We start from the raw sequence: 27,210 nt of genomic DNA, 5'->3' as shown, positions 1-27,210 counted from the left end.
ATTTCCTCAGGCCTAATCCCGAGATTTTTCAAATCGGCCATAGTTTTACCTATGTTAAAAAAAGCCTGGGTTAGACCCCTCCCTCCCGTCTAATTTTAGACCCATTTCCCTTCTTCCATACCTAGGGAAGATCTTGGAGAGTTACATCACAACTTGTCTCTCTACTTTCATTGAGGACAACCATCTTCTGGCCTCCCACCAAGCGGGATTCCGCCCGGCCCACTCTACTGAGTCAGTGGTCCTGTCCGTTCTAGACGAGCTAAAGAGCAAGGCTGATTCCAACTTACCCCAAGCCTTGGTGCTCCTTGACTTGTCTGCTGCGTTTGACACGGTCAATCATTCCATCCTTCTTGGCCGTGTCAGCAGCGGGCGTTCGGGGCACTGTCCTCTCTTGGCTCGCCTCTTTTCTTATAGAACGGACTCAGGCCGTCCATCTTTCTGGTTTTTCTGCCCCCACCCGCTTGGTTTAATGCGGGGTCCCCCAAGGTTCCTCCCTGTCTTCTTTTCAATCTTTACATTCATCCCCTTATTCTTTCTCTTCTTGAAATGGAGGTCTCCGTGTATAATTATGCGGACGACCTCCAGTTAGTATTTGATCTTTCCTCTCCCTTGGACTCCCTGCCTAAATTCCACTCTACCCTAGTTTTCATCTCTGAGTGGATGAACACAACCAACTTAAACTTAATCTGGACAAGACGGAGTTGGTCCTGACTGGCCCTACCACATCCCCTTGGTCTGCCGCCTTTTGGCCCCCCACCTTTGGTCCCTAGCCAGTACCGGCGGCCTCAACAAAGACCCTGGGCATTAAAGTCAGTCAGGACCTCTCCATGCATGCCCAGATTAGTTCAGTTGTCTCCTCCTGTTTTCTTTCCCTCCGGATTATTCGGAAAGTGTCCCGTTTCTTTTCCCCCGATGCTCCGATGCCCCGATGCAGGAGTCCCTGCTTTCCCCAGGTGCAAGCGGACGCGCCCACAAACAGACACGCCCCCCGCCCGGCCAGAGTGAAAAGGGCGCGTGAAGCATTACTTGCTGGGACCCACCTGGGAGCGAGAAGGCTGTTGTCTGTCCCTGAGACCTCGGGACTGTTTGCTGTGCTGGGCTCTGTCATCGCCGCCGCCTCTCGCCGCACCCGCTCTGCGGGTGCCGCTTCGCGGCTAGGGGAAGGTGTGCAAGCGCTGTGCTGTGGGAGGCGCTGAGAAGAACACCACGTCGGCGCTCTGCAGGGACTCAGAAGTCCAGGAGTCCCTGCTTTCCCCAGGTGCAAGCGGACGCGCCCACAAACAGACACGCCCCCCGCCCGGCCAGAGTGAAAAGGGCGCGTGAAGCATTACTTGCTGGGACCCACCTGGGAGCGAGAAGGCTGTTGTCTGTCCCTGAGACCTCGGGACTGTTTGCTGTGCTGGGCTCTGTCATCGCCGCCGCCTCTCGCCGCACCCGCTCTGCGGGTGCCGCTTCGCGGCTAGGGGAAGGTGTGCAAGCGCTGTGCTGTGGGAGGCGCTGAGAAGAACACCACGTCGGCGCTCTGCAGGGACTCAGAAGTCCAGGAGTCCCTGCTTTCCCCAGGTGCAAGCGGACGCGCCCACAAACAGACACGCCCCCCGCCCGGCCAGAGTGAAAAGGGCGCGTGAAGCATTACTTGCTGGGACCCACCTGGGAGCGAGAAGGCTGTTGTCTGTCCCTGAGACCTCGGGACTGTTTGCTGTGCTGGGCTCTGTCATCGCCGCCGCCTCTCGCCGCACCCGCTCTGCGGGTGCCGCTTCGCGGCTAGGGGAAGGTGTGCAAGCGCTGTGCTGTGGGAGGCGCTGAGAAGAACACCACGTCGGCGCTCTGCAGGGACTCAGAAGTCCAGGAGTCCCTGCTTTCCCCAGGTGCAAGCGGACGCGCCCACAAACAGACACGCCCCCCGCTTGCAACGTGTGTACTTTACGGCCAGCTCATCGCTCAGCGGGACGCGAGCGGGACGCCGAGCGAAGCCCGGGCAAAGGGCGGGCCGTCTGTGGCCGTCCGGGGCAGGAGGAGGCAGGGCAGGGCCACCCCATTTCCATCTATCGTACTGGTTCCAACTTGTGGTGCCGCATCTCAGCATGTCAACACGCTCCGGTAAGGCCTTGAGGGGTTGCGGGGAGAGTGCCCCCGGGGGTTCTATGTTTGGCTCTATGGACAAATTCCTGACAAGGGTGGCGGCTGTCATAGACAATGAACTTGCCATATCTGAACGGCGCCTTTCACTTGACTTCCCTCCTGCCAAAAGTCCATCGCCAGGAATAGTGTTGTCCCCTCTAAATCCTACTCCCCCTGCACCCTTGCTTGGGGATTTACCTGGGGATTCCCTTATTGCACCCCCAACGGGTGGTCTAGAGGGGGTAGAAAGCTCATTGCCTGGTGTCCACGGTACCAGCTCATGTGCCGTGCTTATAGATCCATGCAACAAGCTCTCTCTAGTAGGTGCACCTGGCATTCAGTCCCTACACTGCCCTGAGGTTCCTGCTCCCGTCCCACAAGCGCCGACCAAAAAGCAACCCACCCAGGAGCCTATCAAAAGGAAGGGGAAAAGGGCACATTACACTAGAAAGGGTCGCCCATTTAAGATCACTAACCATCCCAGGTACCTGCCCCTGAGGGGACCCTCCCCCGAGAGCACCGCAGGACCGGTATCCACAGGGACAGCCATTTGCGCCCCGGCTGTCATCGATACAGTACCACCCTTCTTGTCGGCCCCACTAACGCCTGTTCAGGACAACGTGGGTCACTCTATGGAGGCGTTTGAGAAGATGGTTAAGTCTCTTGTGTTGCCACTTATAGACCAGGTCAAGAGGTTGGGGGAAAGGCTTGACTGCTTTGAGCAGGCGACTAGGGATAATTTCTTTGCCCTAAAGACCCTTCTCAAGCACCAGCCAAAGCCCAGTAAGGATAGGACTGATAGGTCAGATGAGTCCAATAGGATAGAGGTCCCAGAGACACCCCCCCTGGGAGACCAACTGATACAGCCGCCCAAGCTCCCTGCACCTGGGAATACGATCTTGGCTGCTCCCAAGGTTGGTCCTAGACAGATAAAGCCGAAAGCTCCCACTCATGTTGCCCACGTGCATGCTACCCTTCCCCCAGCAGCAATATCCCCGGTGGCTACCCAGGCCCCAAGTCAACACAAGAAGGGAGGGACGGGCCCTGCTTCGCAGCCTGGGGTTGCTATATCTGATGCAACTGGTGGTGTTGCATCAACCCCTAAGGCTGCATCTATTCCCGTCCCACCTACAAATCGGCTCCCTCTGGGTCCTCCCCAGAACAGTAGACGCAAGTGCCCCCCAGTTAACCTCCCCCCTGAGTGCCACCCGTATGTTGTCATCCTCACGAAAGTCCCCCCTATTGGGAGTACCCAGCGGGAAAACCATCAGGCACTAAAGAATAAGGTCATCCACTGGCTGAAAGACAACAGGCCCTTGCCTGCGGGAGTGGATGGAATTATTCTTGGTGTACGCAGGGTGGGTTGGATTGGACACGGGAAAAAATCGCTTGAAGGGGATTGTGTGGTTGTAAATTTCCAAGATGCTAGGGTTGCCCAATTTATATGCTCTCAAGGTCAATCCACGGCTGGTTCGGGTATCGACATAGTCGATTTGACATTTTTTTACCCACGGTCTATTATGACCACCCCTCCATCCACCTTGGACTGCCTTCCTTCATTGGCAGCCCAGGGGGCCAACTTTTGGTGGAAAACACTGCCCATGGCCTTCTGACCCCGGGGGTTCTTTCCCAGCAGCTATCCCCAGCTCCAGTGATACCAAACTGGGGACCTGGGAGTTGTTGACTCAGTCATGATCCGGGGGAGGTCGTTGTGGCCCCGGGTTTTGTCGCTGAGTCAACACCATACCCCAAATCCAATGGCTCCTCCTACCAACCGCAGACTCTGGCTACGGCCGGGTCTGTGGAGGGGAAGGGGGAGACTGGGGCTTCCCATAATTCTACGCCTGGTCCCCCTGATGTGGGTCCTGCGGACTTGTCACCCCCTGTCGAGGATTGTAGCATTGCAGCTGTAACGGACCCCCAGATTAGGGTTTTCAGCTGGAATGTTGCGGGCCTCGAAAGGAAGCTGGCGTTGCCGGATTGGAGCGAGCATGTGGAGCAATACTCCATATGCCTGTTCCAGGAAACCTGGAGTCGGGTGCCCCTTCACAAGGCGGGTTATTCCACCCACTTTTTGCCGGCGGCAGAAAGTGTAACTGGCAGGGGCCGCCCCTCTGGCGGTCTGTTAATCTGGGTAGCCACCGCACTTAACTGTAGGGTGGAGGAGAAGGACACTAACTGCCCCGACCTCCTAAACATTTTGCTTAGAAATTCCCAGGGCAGAGTCATTCTAAATATTTTTAACATTTATGCCCGTGGTACTAAGGGGGGAAGAGAATCCCCAGTTATAGCTTGCTTGGAAGCGCAGCTCCGCTCATCTCCATACAGGTCTTGTACACTGTTGGCAGGTGATCTGAACTGCACTTTCGAGCCTCTGGATCTGGACATCCTAGCAGATCAAGAGGAACTTGATAATGGGTGGGGGATTCCTCCCCTCGAGCTTGGCCCTGTTAAAAAATGGACAGAAGTGGCCCTCCAGATTAACTCCCTAGTTATGGAGTTTGGGCTTAGAGCTGCCAATGGCAGAACCAGGTCCGACAAAGTAGGGGCGCACACCTACAATAGGCCAGGACACACGTCACGGATTGATTATTTCCTCCTTGACATACACCTGTGGGGCATGGTGGAGGACATGGTAGTTTTACCTTCTGTGGAGAGCGACCACAATCTCCTGTCCCTCACCCTGTCCCACAGGTGCGTCAACAGCACCGTGAGTGGTTCTCCTTGTAACCCCGCGCCAGACCTGTCAGTGGTCACGAACTGTGGGCAAAGGCTAAAGTGGGCGAAGCTGGCTCTTTCGGAGGAGAAAACCTCTGCGATTAGGCAGCTTCTGGTTTCAGCCCTGGCCAATCTTGACTGCCAAGAGGAAGGGCTGATGGAGGTGGCACCAAGGTTTTGTGTCATAATCCAGACCATTGGCGACCTCTTTGTAGTCCCAGCCCACCCGAGCGGAAGGAAACCCAGCCTACGACCGGGTCAGGGCTGGTACAACCAAAAGTGTAGGGAGGCGAAATCACTTCTTATTGAGGCAGTCAAGTCCAAATTGCCGCTTAGGACTAGGGAGGCCAGGAGACACTACACACTCTGCCAGAAAAACGCAAGGATGGAATGGGAGGATAGCTTCTGGCAGGACCTTCTGGCTGCCAGCCGAGGGAAAGATGCTAAAGGTTTTTGGGACATGGTGGGCAAAAGGAATCGTCCCGCCGATTCCCGGAGGACTTGTGCGATTAATGCCCAGACTTGGTTTTCCCATTTCCAAAATCTGTACTCTGCTGTTGAAGGCCCCCTTAATGATCCCTTTAACATCCCAGCCTTTACTCTAGACCGTGACCTGGATCTGTTTTCCCCCCTTGATGTAACAAAGCAGATCAAAACCTTGGTCCCCTTGAAAGCAGCTGGCCCGGATGGCCTACCAGGGGACATCCTCCGTGCTTACCCGGAAGAATGGGGGGCTCTAATCTCTGCACTCCTCAATGCAATCATGGGGGGAGGGCTTGTGCCTGACTCCTGGAGAGGTGCAGAGGTGGTCCCCATTTTTAAAAAGGGCAGTCGGGATTTACCCGGGAACTATAGGCCTATAAGCCTAATAGACTCCAGCCAGAAATTGGCCGGGAAAACCATCTTGGGGAGAATTACTCAATGGGTGGACGACAATCACATTCTGTCCGACATGCAGGCTGGGTTCCGTTCGGGTACAGGAACTATTGAACAGGCCTTTAGGCTTTTGTTGTTACACTGGAAGGTGGTGGTGCTGGGCAAAGGCAGTCTCTATCTGGCCTTTATTGACCTTAAGACTGCCTTTGACCTGGTACCAAGGGAGGAACTTTGGAGGGTGCTTCATGGTTTAGGGATGCCCCCATACCTACTGAACCTCCTCATTAACCTGCACACCAACACCTATGCCCAGGTTAGATGGGGGTTGAATGGGGAAAAGACCGATAAGATCAGGGTCGAGAGGGGAGTAAGACAGGGCTGTGTTTTGGCCCCCACCTTATTCTCCCTCTATATTAACGGGGTGGTAGATCATCTATTGGGCGAACCATCAGATGCCCCCAGCCTGGGTGGAGTAAAAATTCCAACTCTGTTGTTCGCCGACGACACCCTCCTCATCTCCAAAACCCCCCAAGGTCTACAGTTTTTGCTGAACCGCTTCCAGGATTTCTGTACCACTAAAGGCCTCGTCATTAACATAGACAAGACCAAGTACCTAGTCATGCACCCACCCCGCAAACTTGGTCGCCCTCCAATCCTGAACTCCATACCCCTAGAAAGAGTGGCGGAATTTGATTATCTGGGGATCCGCCTGAATGATGCAATGAGCTGGACTGCCCACATTGATAAAATGACTCTGGCCCACAAAAGGGTGGGGGGCGCCCTTCTTAAGGAATACAATAACTCCTCAAAACATTGTGTTGCACCCATACTGGAGATCTATAAAGCTCGTGCAGTCCCTGCTTCTCTCTATGGATCGGAACTGTGGGGTTTGGGCAAAGTCGACTCATTGAGTAAGGCCGAAAATAAATTTATCAAGGATCTTCTTGCTATTCCATCGAGCAGCCCGACCATCCCAATGCTCTTGGACACTGGCTGTAAAGCCATAAGGGACCAGGCTCGGCTTCGTCCCCTTCTGCTCTGGGCACGTTTGTGGAGGGTCCCGGAGCTACAATCGTATGCCAATGGTCTAGCAGAAGTGATGCATGCTGACGGTTGGAGCAGCATCAAATGGCTGAAGGACATAAAACATCTTTTAGGGGAACTGGGTTTGGCTTCTTGCTGGGATAGTCACTCCGCTCCACCTAAGAAGATTCTAAAAAAACTTTTCTGGGAGTGGGTTGACGTGAAGCGTTCTAGTAGCCAGCAGCATTGCAAAACCACCGCAGCTTTCCTGTTGTTCAAAGACGTTGTCTTGTATGAGCCATATATGGATATTATAACAGTGGCTATGGATAGGTCCTTGTACATTAAATTTCGGCTAGGAACCTTGCCTTTGGCGGATCTCTGTTCAAGGTGGAATAAAGCCCAGCCCACATCACGCTTTTGTGCCTCTTGTCCGGACAAACCAGAGACGGTGCCACACTTCCTTTTCGAATGCCAGGACTATGGTCGCCCCAGATCGCGTTGGCTTGCCCCCATTTGCAGAGAACTGGGGACTCGTCAGCACTCTGTTGCCCTACGGATTCTTTTAACTAATACAGCCCCTCCTATTGTTTGTGCTGTTGCAAAATTTTTAAAATGGGCTTGGTTGTTAAGACTTAGAAGACTGTCCATAACAATTTAATTCTTTTTTATCTAATTTATGCTGACATACCGTGTTTTAATTATCATTCCACTTGTACAGTCTTATTTATTTCGACATGCTGTTTTTATCTTTTTGTACTGCTTTTATGATATGTGCATATCGAAATAAAGCATCAATCAATCAATCAATTATTTTGGCAATAATTCTCTCCCGTCTTGATTACGGGAATAGCCTCTAAGTGGGCATTCCGACCTACGAACTACGCCGTCTTCAGTCTATTCAGAATCAGGCCGCCCGCCTTATCTACCACCTTCCCAAGTTCCACCACATCACTCCTGTTTTGAAATCCCTTCACTGGCTCCCCATCTGCCAGAGATCCCTTTTCAAGATGGGATGTCTGGCTTTCATGGCACGTGCTCGCACTGCCCCGGCCTTCATTAATTCCCTCATCAATCCCTACACTCCCAGTTGTGCCCTCCGTTCCTCCAATCAGGCCCTTCTCAATGTCCCTCGCTTCCGCAGATCCAAGACCGGAGGGACTAGATTCTCTGTATTAGCCCCTCGCTTTTGGAACAGCCTTCCATTGTCCATTAGATCTACTCCGGATTACTTACAATTCCGCAAGGCCCTTAAGACCTTCCTGTTCTCCCAAGCGTACTCCTGCTGATTCCCTCTCGGCAGACTTCTATGCTCCTCAGTCCTCTATTCTAGCGCCAGGAAGCCGCTTGGTCACAGTGCGCTTTATCAAGAACTTTTTAACATAATCGGTGCCAAAGCTATTGGGAAAAGAATGTTACGATTTTCCTATGGAAACTAGGTCCTAACTATAATTACCTACTGGCGACCGCCAGTAGGTATTATATATATATATATATATATATATATATATATATATATATATATAAACATCCACGTATTTTCTTCGGGAATTCCAGAGGAAAAAACAAGCGGCACACCTTGGGACTGCACAGTATTTTTATTGTGCACAAAGATGACGCGTTTCGGTGAAAGCCTTTTTCGAGTGAATTTGTGCGCGCAATTTCTCATACATATACAACCAAAATTCAATAGAGAGTGAAAAAATACTATTTACATATCCCACAAATACTTGATTGTGATTGTTTTAACTCAAGTGAATTTTACCACTGCTGGAGTGACATACATATTAGCGATATAATGAATTTAAAAAATCTAGAAATTCTGCAAATCATAGTTGTACCTTCACATTTCATTTGGAATATCTGCAATCATATGTTAGTGGATAGAATTCTCGCACCACATAGTTATTCATATTAAAGACAAATGACTATGATTTGTACTGACATGCCTGTGTCCGGAATTGGCAACAAATGTTGTAATCATTAGTAATGTACTCAATTGATTGATGCTGTTTCGATACAGACAGACATCGGAGTATTTCAGACTCAATTTTCAAATGGCAACATTGTTAACGCATACAACAATCAATTATGTTGCATGCTTCCACATCGCTTTTTGAGTTGGCATTCAATAAAGTTGCATGATTTAACATTGTTGCTGAATACAACAGTCAATGAAGTTGCATGGTTCCAAAATTAATGAAATCGCTTAGTTCATTTTTCAGTGGTGTCAACCCTGTGTCAAGCTTGTGCATGGAGTACCGTACGCTGTATATAATGTATTTCTCATTATCTATTACATTGAGTAGGAAACGTTAGCACGTTTGTGCTCTATCTCCGTGAAATGTGACCAATTTCATATGTGACAGGTGAACAGGTGTGAAAAAGAAGGGGGATAGGCTGAGGATGTTTAGAATTCATGAATCCAGCCCCCACCCATTTTGCTCTAATAAATTGATATTCAACCATTCTGTTATTGGATCAACTTTTCAATTGGGACTGGATTGGTGCTCGGGTACTGGGAGATCCTAATGGATTTTATCTCAGTATGTTGTCATCTATGTCAGCATTCCCTGGTGTTGCCCATAATAAAAAATATGTGAACCTGTTTGAAATCATACCAAGGGAAAGTCATTATCACTAGTATAGTTGGACGTAGCACCCTATGTGGGTAGCTAACTCTTCCCCACTGTTCAAACCATTTGGAATTTTGGTCGATTATATATCTCGATTCAAGAATGCGAAGGTGTTTTTCTCTGTCCCCTCGCCTCTGATGTGGTGGGACCCTGTCTATCCCATAGAAGTGAAACAGACTACTATTGCTAATATATTTATCAGCAAAATGTCTTGCTGTGGGATAGTTGAAATCTCAATTTGCTATCGCACGTAAGTGCTGTAGGATTCTGATTTTTAATTGTAGCTTCGTACTGCCAATATATTTCAGACCGCAGGAAAACTCCAGAACATATATGATTAAAATCACTGCTGCATGTGATGAATTTTGTGATTGCATTCGTTGAGCCTAAGGCTGTGGTGTAGGTACTGCGACTTCTGCTTTTCTTACATGCTTTGCAGGAGTTGCATTTGGTGAAACCCTTAGACGAGTCCAACCAATTTCTGGAGGTCACTTCCTGCTGGTAAGGGCGGACTAAGCCATCTTTTATCGATATCTGTCTTCTGTATGTAGCTAGGGGAGCTGCCTATATGTTTCCCTATAATGGGATCAGCTTCCAAAAGACTCTAATGGCTTCTCATTGCATTCCTAAGCCTCATGGATCCCATGCTGAAAGTGGTTATCATTCTAGGTATCCCTTTCTCTTCTTTGCGATGCTTAATGCTGTTGCTAAACAGTACCTCATTTTGTGTTCTCCCACTAACCATCTTTTTGGCCTATGAGAGCAGTTTGCTACTGTAACCTCGCTGTCTAAATCTCGTTTCCATAGCTGTCTGCACTTTTGCAAAACATACATTGGTACTGCAGTTGTGACGGGCTCGTAAGAGCTCGCCATAGGGAAAGCTGTGGACCAGGGGTGTTGGATGATTGCTGGAGACATGCAGAATGGTATTGCCTGTTGTTTCTTTTCTGAACAGACTTGTAATTATCTTATTGTTCTCAATAGTGATAGTGACATCTAGGGACTCACAATAACTCGTACTTATTTTGACGGTGAAGTTTAGGTTTAAATTGTTAATTCCTAATTTCTTGACAAACTCCAAAGCTAGGGTCTGGGGCTCATCCCAAATCAGGAACTGGTCATCAATGTGCCTGATCCAAATGGGGATGTGTTATGTGTACAGGTCGTTCTCCCCCACCCATACTACTTGTTCCTCCCACCTGCCCAAAAATAAATTAGTTAGGCTTGGGGCAAAGCATGTGCCCTTAGCGGTTCTTTACCTTTGACGGTATAGTGTTTTCTCAAATAAGAATATATTTTATTCTAGACAATATAGCATCAAAGTCTCCAATCCTATTGGGTTCCCATAATGAGATATTTCGGCCTCGTAGGAAATACATACATCCCTCTACGCCCTTCTTCTGTTCAATGCAGGTGTACAGTGAACATACATCTAATGCTATGATGGAGTAAGTATCCTCCCACTTAACATCATGTATGTGTCGTAGGAAATCAGAGCTATCTTTGCAATAAGATCTTAAATTGACAACAAAAGGTGATAGGAAAAGGTCCAGGAAAATGGAGGTGTTTTCCAATAGTCCTCCATTGGATGACACTATAGGTCTGCCTGGGTGTCTAATGGGATCTTTATGAACTTTAGGCAGTATTTGTAGAATATGTGAATAGTATTCTTTCACTTTCTATCAAATTCTAGTGGTATTTCTGTGGGAATTTGCGCACACAAATTCACTCGAATAAAGGCTTTTGTTGAAATGCGTCTTCTTTGTGCACAATAAAAATATTGTGGAGTCCCATTGTGTGCCGCTTGTTTGTTCCTCGTGGGTGTTTATATTAAGACAGCAACTTCTACCATCGCAGGCGCCGACACCTTAGGACGGAGAACTGGTGAAACTACAACGCTAGTATATATATATATATATATATATATATATATATATATATATATATATATATATATATATATATATATCCTGTGCAGACAGTTTTAATCTGCCATTTCAACCTGCCACAGTAAATGTTTCCTATACCTAAACTTTCATTTTTAATACATATCAGCTACCCTTAGGGTGGGCCCAAAACAGCCATTCAGCAGGGTGAAATGTATTTAAAAAGTTGACATGCCCTTTTAACTTTTACATGTTCTGGTAGGGTTTCGACCTGGCGATCTGCGCAAGCAGTTCGCGCAGGCGAAATCTATTGTTTACATATATTGGCTTCAGGAACGTCCCCTGGCTCCCATTGGCTAGCTCCATAAATGGAGGCTAGCCATTGGGAGCCGGATCTGTCCGTCAAGGCCGGACCAGATTCGGGGGCGTTCCCGCAATTTTTTCCCTCTCCACCCACTTCTGATCGCCATCGCGGCGGTGGGTGTGTGTTATTTTTTTTTTGAGTCGGCCTGTTTTCGTCTTTTTACAAGTGTTTGTTGTTGGAGTTGGCTGCAAGATTCGAGTTCCCACGAGGCGATCAGGTAAGGAGCATTTTGTTTATAAATGTGTTTTCACTTTGTAAGTTTACGTATTTTGACGTTTCGCTCTTAATGTATTTTTTCTGTTTGCTTTTGTTTTTATCCCGTTCCCACCCCCCCCTCCACCGCCAACGGAGGAAGCCTTCTGTTGTACAGTGCTTAGCTCTTCTATGTGACTAGCACTCTAGACTTCTGTGAAAGGGTGCTGGTAAGGGGTCCCCAAGGTTAGCGAGATTGGCCTCTCGTCTTCAGGACTACCAATGTGAGATAGAATTTGTTCATGGTTGGAAAAACATCCAAGCAGATTGCTTGTCGCGGCTTCCTGCCCAATCTTCTAATCATGATGGCCTTTCCAAGGATGTTTTGGATGATCTTGCTGTTGCTGTTGTAGATGATGTTTTGTTTGTAGGTAGTGGTTCTTTTTCCCGTGGCGAGTGGTCAAAAGGTATGGAGGAAGATCATACTTTGAAGGCTGTCATTATTCTTGTCTCGAAAGGAGCAAGAAGGGAGAGCACTGTTCACCCCCAGGTTAGACCGTATTTGAAAGTCTTAGATGAGCTTTCCTTGGAAGGGGAAAATGTTCTGATGCGTGGTGATCGCTTTGTCCCTCCTGGCTCATTGAGGAGCAGGATTCTTGATATGGCTCATGAAGGCCATTTGGGCCAGAGTCTCACCCAGCGTTGTGTCAAAGAAAACTTTTGGTGGCCCTCTGTTGATAGGGATGCAGTGGACTGTGTTCTGAGGTGTAGCTTCTGCAAAGAAGGAGAGAAGCGTCTGAAAATTCTTGGCTCTCACTCACCGCAAAAAATTGGTTTTGAGCACGTGCCTTGGCACAGTGTTTGTATAGACTTCATAGGCCCTATGAGTGAACTACCTTGTAATCAACGATTTGCCATAGTTATGATTGACTGTTACTCGAAGTGGCTTTGTGTACAGTTTGTGAGGGAAATTACCACAGACACCACCATTGATTTCCTGAAGGGTGTTTTCTTGAATGAGGGATACCCCTCCGTCCTTATCTCAGATAATGGCACTCAGTTGACGTCTTCTAAGATGGCTTCGTTTTTATCTGATTGTGGTATCAGACACCAGAAGACTAGCCTTTACAACCCGCAGGGAAATGGTATTTGTGAAAGATAAACCGTCTTGTCAAGGGTGTGATCCAGATGTTCGTGGAGAGTGGTGGTTTCTCACATGAGCGTGTGCAGGAACTGGTCTGGGCATACAGGTCAACGCCTCATAAGCTTGGGGAAAAATCTCCCTTTGAACTAATGCGTGGGCGTACTCCAGTGACCAAATTAACTCCTGCCTGGTTAAGGTGCTCAGATGATGAGGTTTCTTTATCTCGTAGTAATGTCCTTTTACCCATCTCTGTGGGCGACCTTGTTAAGGTGAAACCGGGTAGGTGTTCAAAGGGTCTTAGCAAGTTTAGGGGTCCCTACAGGGTAACGAAAGTCTTTCCTCGTTTTATTGTTCTCTCCAATGGGGAGAGTTGGAATTGCAGGAGAGTTGCACTATACCAAAAGAAGAAAAGCTCTTCTGCTGATGGTGCTGTGATTAATTCTTCAGGAGAGTGCAATGGTTACTTATTGGCTTCTGGTGGTTCTTCCTCCACCTCCCTGCCAACTGTACGGGGGGAGGTGGGTAGTGGGGATGCTTCTACCTCCCTGGGTATGCAAAATGGTTCTATGACTGATTCTACTCCCATCACTTGTGTTCCTTCCTCTTCTTCCTCGATGGGTGTTTGTTTGAGGAGTTCTCGCTCCCGTCGCCCACCTACTTATTTGAATGACTATGTGCATTGATCTTTTCCTGTGTTTTACTTTTTGTTTCATGTTTTCTTTCTGTATTAGGGGGGAAGATATGTTGTACAGTGCTTAGCTCTTCTATGTGACTAGCACTCTAGACTTCTGTGAAAGTTCCCTTTTCTGGAGCTCTCATCCGCCCTGTTGGCAGTTGGAGCTCTGGTCAGCGGAGGGATGGTCCTACCTGTTCTTATGCTGCAATAAACCTGTTTCCTGGAGTATCTACTTGTAGCATCTTGTTTCTATTTACATCACCTTCCCGACCCCCCTCCCGCTGGCCGTTCCCGCCCCCCCCGACCGCCAACGGAGGAAGCCTTCCCGACCCCCCTCCCGCTGTCCGTTCCCGCCCCCCACCCCCTGTCCGTGTGCTGCATGTTTTTCCGAGCGCACATTACCGCGGCCGTGGGCGGGGTTGACGAAATGCCCGCTCCGTGCTGGGCCTCCGTTGTTCCCCAGGTGAGTGCTTGTTTAACAATTGCACTACCGTGTTTACATGGTCCTTCAGCCAGTACAGATATACTACGCACATCGCGTTCCAGTTTTATTTAAAATGGACACTTTTTATTTACGACACACCGCGTCGTTTTTTAGGAGATATCGGCACGTTTCTGTTTTTTTTTTTCTTTTTAAATGCACTCCCGAGCACTACGCTGTCAGTAGTCAAATCGCACCACAAGTTCTTGGTATTATGTATTGATATTATGTACGCATATCGTGTTCCAGCCTCACTTGAGTGGAAGGTCATACCTTTCTTCAATACTTCACACACCCAGTTGTTTCACATGAGACACTTATATATATTTCCACACTGGTGATGGCTCAATTCAGTGGCATATTCTTGTCTTAGTGAGATAAATCTTAATTATCTAAGGCCCTGGTGCCGAAATGCATAGGGAAGGGACCTACCGGCAACCGCATTGATTGTTTGTTTTATCATTCAAAAATGGATAATAGACCTTAAAGAAGTTATGCAGTTAACTATGGATTTATTCCACCCCCCTCCCAATTTGTGTTGTGTACGTGACTTGCCCTGTGATGGAGAAGCGTGAAAGCAGCCTCTTTTCTTTGCTGGTAGGGAACGATGCAGACACAGGGCCGGTCTAGTTTATGGCTGAGGAGCTCAAAAGGCCTCGCCTGTGCCCACTCTCCATCCTTCCACGCTCATTTGTGCCGTGGATAGCCCAGACTTTCTGGGCAGCCAGATGAGCCTTTGTGTACGCCAACCCATCGTATGCCCAGCCCCATCTGGCACGGCGGCAGCAGCTGCGGCCCGGGCATGGTTTGGACGGGATTCAGATGCAGCCCCCTCCCTCCCTTCTGCCATGGTGGAAGTGGGGATGCGACTGCAGCTGCATGGCGAGGAGTGCGTCGTAGTCTAGGGGCAAGCTCCCCGGTCCAGTGCAGGATTCCTGCCCTAAGATGGCGCACCTCTCCAAGAGGCCAGGTGCGGAACAGACGGCGAGCTCCGTGCCTGGGATGAGCGTGCATCCCGTGCCAACAGACAGGAGGGCCCAGGTGCTGGGCACACATGCCCAGCTGTCGAGCACACCCTCTCCCCATGCCGGCAGCTCGACTCAGTGCCACTTACCCTAAAAGGTAGCAAGTGGCCCGAGGCCTCAGGTGCTAGGCTTGCTTGGAAGCGACTCTGCCCGTCGGGGGCGCGGGCACACAGCTCGGCGCCTGGGCCTGGCACTTTTCCACAGGTTTTCCTGACAGACAGAGAAAGGGAAACATAGAAACAAAATCCCTCAGGGGTTGCATGAATACAAATGTAAAAAAAAAGACATTTTGGCGCTTTACTTCTTTCTGACCATTGGATCAGAAGGATAGAACAGGGCTGCTCTCGCTCTCTTTTCGTTAGCTTTTTTATGTGCCTTATAAACAAGCAGAGTTTGTGAATCTCTGTGTGCGCGCGCACGTTCATTAGCATAGTGCATTTTATCATCAGTATGGCATCGTCGTGCTTTGAATTGGGTAGCGTGGTGGATTTATTTATAATGAGGTAAATGCGTGGTATCCCATATCTGATTTGTGTTTCTGTGGTCAGGTGAGAGGCTCTCACTTGTTATGAGTACGTTTGGATGGTCACCGAGAGGCACTGTTCATTGTTAAAGTGTATTTTTGTGCCTAGCGAGGGACACCCCTCCCTGTCTCTGTGAAGGTGTCCAAATTAGTGAAAGCTCCTCTGTTGATGTCAGCATGCTTTGGTGTTCAGAGCCAGCTGTCCGCCTGTGTGTGTCTGTAGTCAGCGAGGGGTCTCCCTTGATGTCTGCATGGTTTTGGTGTTAAGAGCCAGATGCCCCACTTGTATGTGTCTGTAGTCAGCGAGGGCCCTGTTGCTGTCAGTATATATGTTTTGGTTTTAAGAACCGGTAGTCCACCTCTGTGGGTCTGTAGTCCGCGAGGGGCCTTGTTGCTGTCAGTATATACGTTTTGGTGTTAAGAACCTGCTGTCTACCTCTGTGTGTCTGTAGTCAGCTAGGGTCCCCTGTTGCTGTCAGTATATATGCTCGCTTGGATGATGACACCCCTCTGAGCCCCGCTCATACAAGCCCAGAGGCAGTACAATTTGGCTCACAAACGCACCAGGGGCATCGTGGAAGGCAAATTTGGCGTGTTCAAGTCACGTTTCGGTGCCTGGACGTCACAGGTGGAAGGCTCTTGTACAGGCCAGACTTCATGTGCAAGATGATTGTTGCATGTTATGTGTTGCACAACATATGTGTACTCAGCAATGCCTCATGGATACAAGTGCCAGATGCACCAGACGATTATGATTAAGATGAGGCAGGTGGACCAAACCCCACTGCAGCAGCAGCAGGAATAGCCCGTAGGAACACCATAATTGACAATTTCTTCACATGAGCACTTCACATTGTGACAATCCTTTGCAATCATGGGACAGTAAAAAATAACCACTGGCCCAGCATGTGCAAATAAATGTATTCCTTGACACATTCCCTGAGTGCATATCGCTCACTTGTACGTGCAAATCACTCAGACACGTGTGAGTGTGACATGTAGTGCTAACAATTTTATGAATTTGTTAATGGATAGTGGCTGTGTCACCTCTGGGCAGTGAGGCTCTTTAGGGTGTCACATATGCGACCTGCCAGTTCTGTGTGTCACCGTTAGTGGGGAATCCCACTCTTCGGCGTTTCACGTGTGCCCCAAATCATTCCATTTTGGCTGTCATTTGTCACTACAAGTGACAAAGGTGCTCCTTTGTGGTCAGATTTGTACCACCATGAAGCAGGGATGCACCCTGTTACTCAAGTCCCACAACATGGGTAACATATACGTAAGTGGGAGTCACTGCCCCAACATTCGTCCATGCTTACATGATTGACTGATCATGGACATGACACGTCTGTGTGCAGGTGGTGTTGATTGTCCCTCTGCAATGTGCAGGGGAGATGCCGTTTCACAGTGTGTTCCATATATGTTTCCGCATTGGTACAATTCACGTGCAGACTGCATGTCAATGTACATTGTGACTTTGCGAGGAGATGCCTATTTGATGCAGGACAAAGGTCATTTGTTCTACATCACGGATGAGGAGTTGTGCTCATACATTGTCATCGTGTTTTTACTCTGCTTTTAAGGTGCCTTTTCCCGCATGACTCGTGGGAACTGCAGCCTGTCGCTGATTTTTACATCACAATTGGCCTCATCGAACTTTTTTTGCGTTCGTGTTTCACATTTTTGCAGCGTCCGTTGACTTTATCACGGACATTTGATGCGTTATCGTGGGCCTATCACATGGTACCGGCGTGTTGTGAATACAAGGTTAACACTGCGATATTTTCCCGTGATAGACTGCGATGTGACGAGTTGCGTTAAGCTAAGTTTGCGGTAATTCTCACACGTTCTTGAGAATATCCCCCCATGTTTCTTGAGTCCTACATAGTTTGACCTAGCTGAGGCAACATGTGGTTATCCTTGGAAAAGACACTACCTCCCACGCCAGCCTGGTCTTGGGTTCATTGGTGGTGCACAATATCAACCAATAGAAATTGGTTTGTTGGATACTGAGAGGACTTTTGATCTGGTTTCATAGTCGTTTCTATGGCAGGGATTGCAGTGTGTGTGGATAAACCTTTCATGTTTGAAATATGTACTGGCTCTTCACCTGAATATACAAGCCATGGTTTTGGATAAAGGAGTCGGTAGTGCTGAAGTTATCATTCAGCGATGCGCTTTGCAAGCTGACTTCTGTGTTCTTCCCTATTTACAACTTGGAATTAGGTGAATATTCCAGTGCTTTTCCTGGCTGTTCAGTATAATGCTAAAATATGCTGACGATGTATTGATCTTTACCTCCAAAGTAGATGAATTTCTAATAATCTTCAATCAAATAGCTAGTGTTTTTGGAAGCATCACATGCTATATATAAATCCAGTGAAAGTTCTGATTACTGTAGCAGGAGGCATTCGTCAAGAGATACTTATCGTGGTCTGCTCCGATACAGATGATGATGCTTTTATTCAGGGGTCAGTTTTGAAAACGTTTGCTCAGTTACGGTCCAAATATTGGGTACCAAGGGATGGTTTCTTTAAATACCTCCAGGTCGGGATTTATTCTTGGATTAGCCGCTATTTAAGTTAACAATCAGCTCAAATTATTTTTCTCTCTCTACAGCTGTCTGCATAATGAAAACATGATGATATTCATCAGTGATGTGTATTCAGCAGTGGTTGAGAGTGGATAATGTTTTAACCTCCTTAGTTGCAGTAGAGGTTTAGTTGAGTTTATTAAATGACACCGCTATTCCACTATTCCACCATGTTAATAATAATATCACTGTAGCTAAAATTGCTAGGGTCGAAAGTTGCCTTATGTCTAGTTTCCCATGATTTATTGTGACCATATGATTAGACCGTGCCCTACTCTGCTTTGATGTATTTGTGGGGTTCTACTTTTGGGAAATATGCATGAAAAAGTGTATGTTCTTATGGAGTATTATTACATCATTGCTTAAAATCTCGAAATTGGGAATAAACCGCCAACCAATGTTCTGGTCAATGTGGAGTGAAAACTATGTGCAATTTGCCTGAGTATCAAGTGGCAATTTCAGGGCCTTGCCGTCGTAAATATAGGTCTGAATGGCAATGTTTTTACACAATGTATGATGGAAATAGCGCTGCAAGAAGGCAGGTTAGTTTTTTTTTAATCAAAGAATCGTCCTATGTCAGTCGTTGTAACATAATACATTTTGCAAAATTTCTGATGTATGACTTCCTTCATCTAATTGTTTCTCATTTTTGTACCATGCACACTAGCTCTCTCAACGAAAAAAAAGAACGTACTACGTGGAACATAATTGGTACACTGTATGTGGCACATATGGATTAACACTGTACATACATTCTCACTGTTACTATTGCATTTTATTTCAATTTAGAATTAATTGGGGACGAGCTGTAGACCATTCAGTACCTTTCCAGTTTGTACACTGTGTTTGTTATGTTCTAATAAAATGATTTTGAGCATTTAAGTGATTGGCTTAACCATGCAAGTTTACTCTTTTGTAGGCTGAGGTAAAGTTGGCAGTTGCCAGTATCTTGGATAGCAACAAAGAGCAAGCTGTTTTTCACGATCCTAATACAAATGAAATGAGCTACACGCTCCTTCCGTCACAGGAGCAGCTGGAGGAAGCACTTTTTTCAAAAAGAAAAGATTCTAGCTCAGTGGTAATATTTGTACTTTCTTGAGAATTTTATTGTAACACTTGATATTTTGAACATAGATACATTGAATTAAATTGAGTTAATATATTTTGAATTAATATAGATCAACTATATTTTGAATGCTCAAACGTCCATATGTGACACTACAGTCAGATACCTTTAAAACAAACAAACGATTGAAGATGATTAAAATTGGACCATATTGAGCCCCAGATTACACATTGGAGTAATCTTTCTGTGTAGAATTCCGCTTGGCTGGTGTTCTTTCACCTGGTTTTATCAGGTGCAGCAACAACGAACCTAATTTTCCAGGCAAGATAATCTGACTGATAAAATCACATTAGGGCTGTCTTGCCCGTGGCCCATAACAACCCTCTTCCTATCTGTAGGGGTAGCATGTAATACACCATCAACCAAGCAACGTGTTTTTCTTTTTCCTTCCTTTTCAACATTAGGTGTTAAAAGTTAGCAGAAAGGGAATGCTGAGCAGAATTCTGGCTGGTAAAACACAGTGCACACATTTATTCCCCATTCCGTATGGATTAACTTGTAGTTGCTTGTACGGTGCAGTGTTACCATTTGGTGGCTTTGTTAGCAGGTGTGAAGTTACCATGCTGCCCATAACATGAATCTCAGAATCGAGGTCGAAGTCAGGTAATGAGCAAGTCAACCATACATTCAAGGTCAGCTTGATTTATTTTTATTTTTAAAGTTTTCTGTTGCGCGAACATGAACACTGGGTATCTGAGCGCTTTACGATATATTGGTCAAGGAAGGATATAAGGGGTAAAAAACAGAGCAACCCAACACAGTAAAAGCAAGCATAACAGTCTCATAAAGCACATAACCCTAGGGAACAATAGAAGAAAAGAGTCCAGATAAAAGATTATTCATCCATAGCGTATTTACTTCTTTGAGAATGGAAGTATAGGGATAAAGTCACATGGTCACAGGGGATATCAGAGCACTTTACTCTATATCAGTTGCAAGCGGAAATAGGAGCAGGTGGTAGAGGACCGACAGACTTGTATGACAGTCTTCATATATTCCGACCAGCAAGGATGTCATCTAGCAACTTGAAAGCTCCATTAAAGTTGTAAAAGTTTCTTAATCTGTTAAAATTGAACTTCCTTTTTGATAGGGGCAGAGGAGGGATTCAACCTGACTTCAGGGAATAACGTGTTCCATATCCTCGTGGGGTTACCTGAGAAAGCTCAATTGCATGTTTTTGTTGTTGTTACCTTTCTGTGATTTGAGCAGTAATGTGCTGCCACGTCTCGAGGATCTTGATCCAGCAGAGAGCTCCAACTTTTGAACGAGGTACATTGGGGTATTGAAATAAATGGCTTTATGTGTCATACATGCAATTTTTAACCCCTCATGACGAGCTGAGCTCGTCATGACCACACCCGTTTTTATTATGGCACAGGAGATGGATAACAGCAGCAGCGATGGTGTTAATTGTATCCTAGCATTGTAGGGGGGCCAATTTAGGGATATCAGCTCTGGTGTGATGTGATTGTGTCTTTTCGAGCCTGGTATGAGACTTGCAGCAGAATTGAGGCTAGCCCTGAGAGGCGCCGTCTTCACTCTAGGAAGGCCACAAAGGGTTGCGCTTCCATAATCAAGCTTAGAGATTACTAGGGCTTGTACCACAAAGGTTAAGTCATATGAAGGAAGGAAAGGTTTTATCTTCCCAAGTGGCTGAGTTGGAAGTTTGCTCCTTTATTGAGTCTACTAATATGCCTCTGCTTGTTCAGACTCAAGTCTGGCATTATTCTCAATTAGTTTGTGGAATCAATGATGTGTGGCATGCAGTTAAGAGCGGTTAGTTGACTCATTCATTCTTCGATGACTGGAGACTGCTTGGGTGGTGCAATTTGGAGTAATTCAGTTTTAAGAGCGTTGGGCTTCAGTTGGTTCCATGTCAGCCAGCTTTGTGTTGTCAGTAAGACTAAAATGATGGACCTGAGGTGACCTTTATGTACAATTGGGTATCATCTGCGTACATGTGATAGTGAATGCTAGATGATTTCAGAATTTCTGTTAAAGGCTTAAACGGAATCGCTTCCAAATTATCTAATATGGCGGGGTCAAAACTACCATTTTGGGGCCATCTTAAAACTCCACTATTTGCTGTGTATCGGACCCATGTCTCATTAAAAGTAATGGGACCAATACATGTTTCGAATAGAGCTCATAAGTGGGAGTTCCAACTGGAGGAATCGGACATGAATCCTCTTACTGGGAATCCCTAGTACAACCTAAACAACAAATTCTTTTAAACTTACTTAGTCCAGGCATCTTTTCTTCTCTAGACTACTCACAAACAACAAGGGGTATGAATTAATAAAAGAGCACAAACGTACTCACCCCTTGGCTTCAGGTATTGCAGTAACTGAATCAAAACCAAAAAACAGAACAAAACAAAGTTTGTGAGAGCGACCCACTAAATACTTAACTAAGAATCGTCCCACACCAGCAACGGTCTGTCTATCATCTCGCTTTACTTAACGTCATCAAAGGGTCCAAGGCAGGGCGACAGTCAGGGCAGCAGTCGTCAGCAGCCATCAGAAAGGAGTAGCCGCGCTGTAAAAGACCTTCATTCCACTTTCGACATACAGGGGTCGATCACGTGGTGCGCTTCTTCCGGAATTTTCTTGCGGGGCTCCTCACGAACCTCGGGCTCAACTGCTACCGCTGAAGTCGCCCTACGTTGGGTGCCAGTTGGAGAACCGTAGCCTTAAGGCTCGGCGGCGCAGAGTACGCTTGAAATCCCCGGAATTCACCTGCCTTGTCAAATACAGAGACACAGACTCTTCGTCTGGCGTAGAAGATTGTATTTATTAGCTGCAGCTACACAGTGGTCTTAGAAGTCGTTGATATAATGAGGTTCAAAAGAGACTGCCACTTAACTCCGTGGCGCACATGCTTATATACGGTACAATACAATGCAAAATACAAACACACAAGAGCATGAGGCATAGGCAAATGTTATAGACAATGCTTTAAGTCTTAGGTAACCCAAGTTCCCGTGGTTATGTTTGTCACTCGACCCCTAAGTAAATTACAAACAAATCCACACAATCCAGTTTACGAGTAGAGAAAACACAGTCGTATGCTCTAGAAGGACAGTCGTGAAACAGGAGAATGCATGAGACGTGTAGCGAAGGACAGCAGATAAGATAACCTATAGGAAAGAATGGTGTGAACCAACAAATGGTCCGGACGGGGATTAATCAGCTCAGACAGGAATTAGTGTACTCAGCCAGACCCTGACACTCGTTAGTAAACAAGAGCGAAGAAGCCACCTGACACTTGAATGCAGAAACGACAACAACATAGTGCTCGCCGTGCTGCCTGAGTGAGGGCAACACAAAATGGCGGCGGCTACAAAATGGAGGCTGAGCACGAACGAATTCGCAATTTACAGAACCTCACTTCTTTCTGTAGTTTATTCCAGAGATATATATCCTGGACTCGTGTGAGATTACATATACAAGCACTACGAAAGGTGGGTCCAATTGTGCTTATGTCAGATCCTTAATATTGTTAAAAAAAATAAAGATTTTGGGGCTAAAGTAGACTACATGTATTTATCTCTGTAATCATAGGCTGCTGATTTATAGGAGTTTCTTATCGAAATTCGAGAGATGCATTAAGGACGTAGGAGTGGTCTACCTTAAAACATTAGCAATTCCGCTTATGAGGTATGTGACTGGATAAGAATTGTGATATAGGTGTGCTTCGATTAAAGGGCGGTCCTGTTGGTTCCCCTCAGTCAAGGACCTACTAGGATGAACTCATTCAAATCCTCCCGAGAATAATAAAAGGATATTTATTCTCCTACTTGGAGATCCTTTGAGTAGGTCCGTCTGTTTAAGATTAGTTTCCAGTATGATAATGAATTAGGACATACTGTGAGTATTCTTCATACCGTAATAACAAATGAACTTGTATGGAGATTTAGAGGAAAGCACTTCAGTATGGAATGTTATAGATATCTTCGATACTACTTTTTATTAACATTATGATCTATTGTATGAGCTAATGTTTTGTGTCTGAATTTGATGTTGTTAACCTTGTATTTTATTAACTCTGTATTCTGTGTTGTGACATGTGATTAAGTGTTTAGTGACACTTTTAACAACGGTTGAGGCAATGTAATTGTGAGATGTGCTTTAGCAGAAGGTTCTATGTATATATGCATTAAAAAAAAATCTTTTTTAAAATTCAGAATCAACTGGAAGACATTATATGTATGCCTGATGAAGGCGGCTTTATTAGAAGGTCCGCCGAAACGCGTCTATGCTTAAGAAAAAGGAGGATTATGCTATATACTATCTGAAGACAATTCTGATGTTTTGCTGAATTAATTTTCTGTTCCATACCTCCTTTTTTACCAATAGGAATTTAAGTATTTCCTTAATTTAATTGTCTGTCCCCTGTTTTTTAATGATTATTTTAATTATAATGTATTTTTTACTATGAATAAATTGTCTAGCATATTCTTACAATCTTGTCTACCTTTACATTTTGCCTCACTTATATAGTATTGCGTTAGTATTTGTTGTTTTTGTGTATGTGTCCTGAGAATATATGTTCCAATAGGAAGGTGTCCCAAAGGGAATATTTGTCTGACGAAGGTCTACTGTGGTAGTCACTTTGGTTGTGGGTCCCTCTCTCTTTTATTAGAGAACCAGTTTAGTACAGGCCCAGAGAGCCCCATCCTGTGCTCCAGAGGTCCATAAGGTTGTTGTGTTTAACAGTATCTAAAGCTGATGAGAGGTCGTGGAGGATCAATAGGAGTCGGAATTGCTCAATGTGGTCACAAAGCTGGACATGCACGCATTTTTCCAGGAGCTTTGCCAGTGTGGGGATGTTAGAAATTGTGAGGAAGTTGTGCAGGTCAGAGGGATCTCCAGATGGTTTCTTTAGATTAGGGATAACCTGCCCAGATTTTAGGCAGTCTGGAATAGCACCTTGCAGAAATGAAGCATTGACAATCTTCGTCCATAGTTGGAGTAAGGAAGCTCTGATCTCAGAGAAAAAGTTTGATGGCAAGGGGCCTTTGAAGTGGTTAGATGGTTTCCGAGTATCTATAGTTTTAGGTACAGTACTTTCATCTAAGGTTTTGAAAATGCTCCAAGATGCATTATTTTTGGGGGGGCAGAGCTAACCGGGCAGGACATCATCCAACCAAATGGGAAGGCGGGAGCTAGGAGATGCGATTGAAAGCCCCCAATTACCTCCCTGCCCCTTGACCTGGTTGAGGCCAATAAGGCCAGGCTGTAGCCTGTGCCTCGAACCTATACTTGCCACCTTGGCCACACCCTTCAGAGGCGCTCCTCTAGCTGATATATTGTAATAATAAGACTCCTCTCCTATCACTATCTGGTCCCTTTACTCCGGTTTTTCGCTCTTCCTCTGCCACTAGCTGATTTTAGCTCTGACATGGACCCAAAGCCCTCAAGCTCCATCTCTCCTAATCTGGAGCCATCTGGCCAGAAAGCTTTCACAATTAAATATCCCCCAAACCTATCAAAAACACTGTAAAAAGTTTTAAACATAGACTTCTTAAATCCGACCCTGAAACACTTATCCCAGATCCCTTCTTCTCCATTACAAAAGGTGCTATTATAAGTGATCTCTTCTTTTATATTAAACAACATGCCCAGTGGACGAAGGCCATACACACACTGCTCCAGATCTCCATTTCAGTGAAGACCCCTCATGGTCTTAGAGTGACAGTTGGCCCTCTCCGCTATAAAGAGCAGAGGTCACCATCTCCCTTTACAAAAATTGGATTATTCTCATCCAAGCCTCTGACCGCAACCTAGACATGTTTGACAATATTTTCCCCATCATCAAGAACACAATGTCTAGCATTAAATTCTCCCCCTCCCTAGGAGCCACTAGTCCCTCAGAGATCCCCCAGACTCCTCAAAGTTTATCATCTCTCATCATCCCCCTCTGGCTCCTACATTGGGACCAGCACACACAATAACATTTCTCCTTCCATTCCAATGGGGAATGAGCCCCTCCAGTGCATCCACCATTCTAGTATGCATGTCCACCTCTCCTCTAGAACTCCTAGTTCCGACTTGACATGCTCCATAAATCACACCATCTACTCAGATACTCCCCTGACCTCCAAGCCCAGTATGAATAGACACATATATCAAAATCACCAATACCCCGTATGTCTGATCATCTGAAATGGGCAAACAACATGTATTCTATATGCCCAAAACTGCCTCCTGACCAAGAGCTGCACATCTCATCCTTCAACTTATTCTACAAACCTAGCCTGCTTCAAAAGGTGCCTTTGGGTCAACATCCGCCTTAACTCTCTTCTCCTATTTCCCTCTCCCATCCTAGCCCCCTGTCCCAAGACCCTGAATCCCGTCCCACCTTGAAGTCACAGGCTCTTCAAGGCCTTTTGCTCCCATCCTCCTCTAGTTCTCCCCCTCCGCAGGGTCTTCTGCTCCAATACTCGTAAACCCTTTCCCACATCTCATTGGAAGCTAGACTAGATGAGATTACACTTTGCCTCCAACAACTTAAGGCAGAGGTTCAAAGGCTATTACATATCACCTCAGAGTTGTCCATTAATTTGAAGCTTAGAGAGTCCACAAAGAATAACCGCCTCAACCGTGTGCTGCCATCTAACTCGGGCCCATGCTTCCTGCTCACCCTACCAACTAGGTTGTCATCAAACATGGCACCCCGTCCCATAGTTGTAAAACCGCTCCACACCCTAATGACCCCTCGCAGCCCTCTAGATTTAAAGACCCACTGTCTGAGAATGATATTCATTCCCTCCTACTCTCATATGATCCTTTACACTTCATCACCTCTACTAGCTTGCACCAAATAGAAGCAATCCTTTCGGACCCTTCCAGGGACCTAGGGTAAACACCAGAACCTTAAATGAGACCAACCTCGCGAGGGTCACCACCACTCTTTCTACCACACTGGACAGTGATCCAAAACTTAAATGCCTGCTTCTCAACTGTAGATCAGCAGTAAGACACGCTGCTGACATTGCGGCCCTCATTCTTGCACATGACCGTGATCTTATAATGTTGACTGACACCTGGCTAAAGGATTTATCTGCACCCAAAAGAAAAGGTGAAAAAAGTGCTTAAAATTAGAAGAGCGGGTGGCTCATTCTAAAGAAAAAAGACCCCAAAATCAGGGGTATCTCAGCACTTTAAAACAGGGCGCTACTAGCACCATGGGTCTCGGGAGGAGGATTGGAGCGCACCTGGCACATCGCCCTCAGCGCTCACAACCCGCTTTGAACCTTCAATGTTCCTCGAAACCATCGTCGGGGTCCGGTTTCGAGGAACTTTGAAGGTTCAAAGCTGAGATACCCCTGATTTTGGGGTATTTTTTCTTTAGAATGAGCCACCCGCTCTTCTAATTTTAAGCACTTTTTTCACCTTTTCTTTTTTCACTTTCACGCCCCCAGGTTAGGGTGGACTATTAGAGTGTCCATACCGCAGGGGTATAGTCCTGAAGAATGCCTTGGTGAATTTATACCACTAGTATGGCAGAAACATGTTGACTGATTAACTAACTCTGTGGTATTTAGCTGAATTTAACCAAATCCTAACAACCTGGGCACGTAAATTCAGACACATATACCACTTACCTGTGTCTTAGGGATCACTCATTAAAAACTTTTTTTTGATACCCTCTTAGGCACTTTTAATTATATTTTACTCACATCACGCCCTCCTCACACTACCAGCTCCGCAGTCTTTCTGGCGTCGCAGCACACCAAAGAGGCACTCGGCCTCTTTGGTGGGGCCCGATGATGAAGCATGACACTGACCAGGTCGGTGTGTGAGGGCCTTCCTACTCAAATT

At 46.4% G+C, this 27,210-nt stretch overlaps 1 protein-coding gene across 1 annotated transcript in view; it reads left to right on the top strand.

The window, feature by feature from the left end:
* TESMIN (testis expressed metallothionein like protein) overlaps positions 1-27,210 on the top strand; it is a 1,691,460-nt gene that overhangs the window by 417,078 nt on the left and 1,247,172 nt on the right. The window contains exon 5 of the mRNA XM_086958946.1: positions 19,178-19,336. Coding sequence (XP_086815072.1) covers positions 19,178-19,336 — 159 coding nt within the window. The remainder of the gene's footprint in view (positions 1-19,177; positions 19,337-27,210) is intronic.

The sequence above is a fragment of the Lissotriton vulgaris genome, chromosome 2_1 (assembly GCF_964263255.1).
Source record: "Lissotriton vulgaris chromosome 2_1, aLisVul1.2, whole genome shotgun sequence".
NCBI lineage: Eukaryota > Metazoa > Chordata > Amphibia > Caudata > Salamandridae > Lissotriton > Lissotriton vulgaris.
Note: the sequence above shows the minus strand (reverse complement) of the source record. Positions and strands in the feature narration are given on the sequence as shown.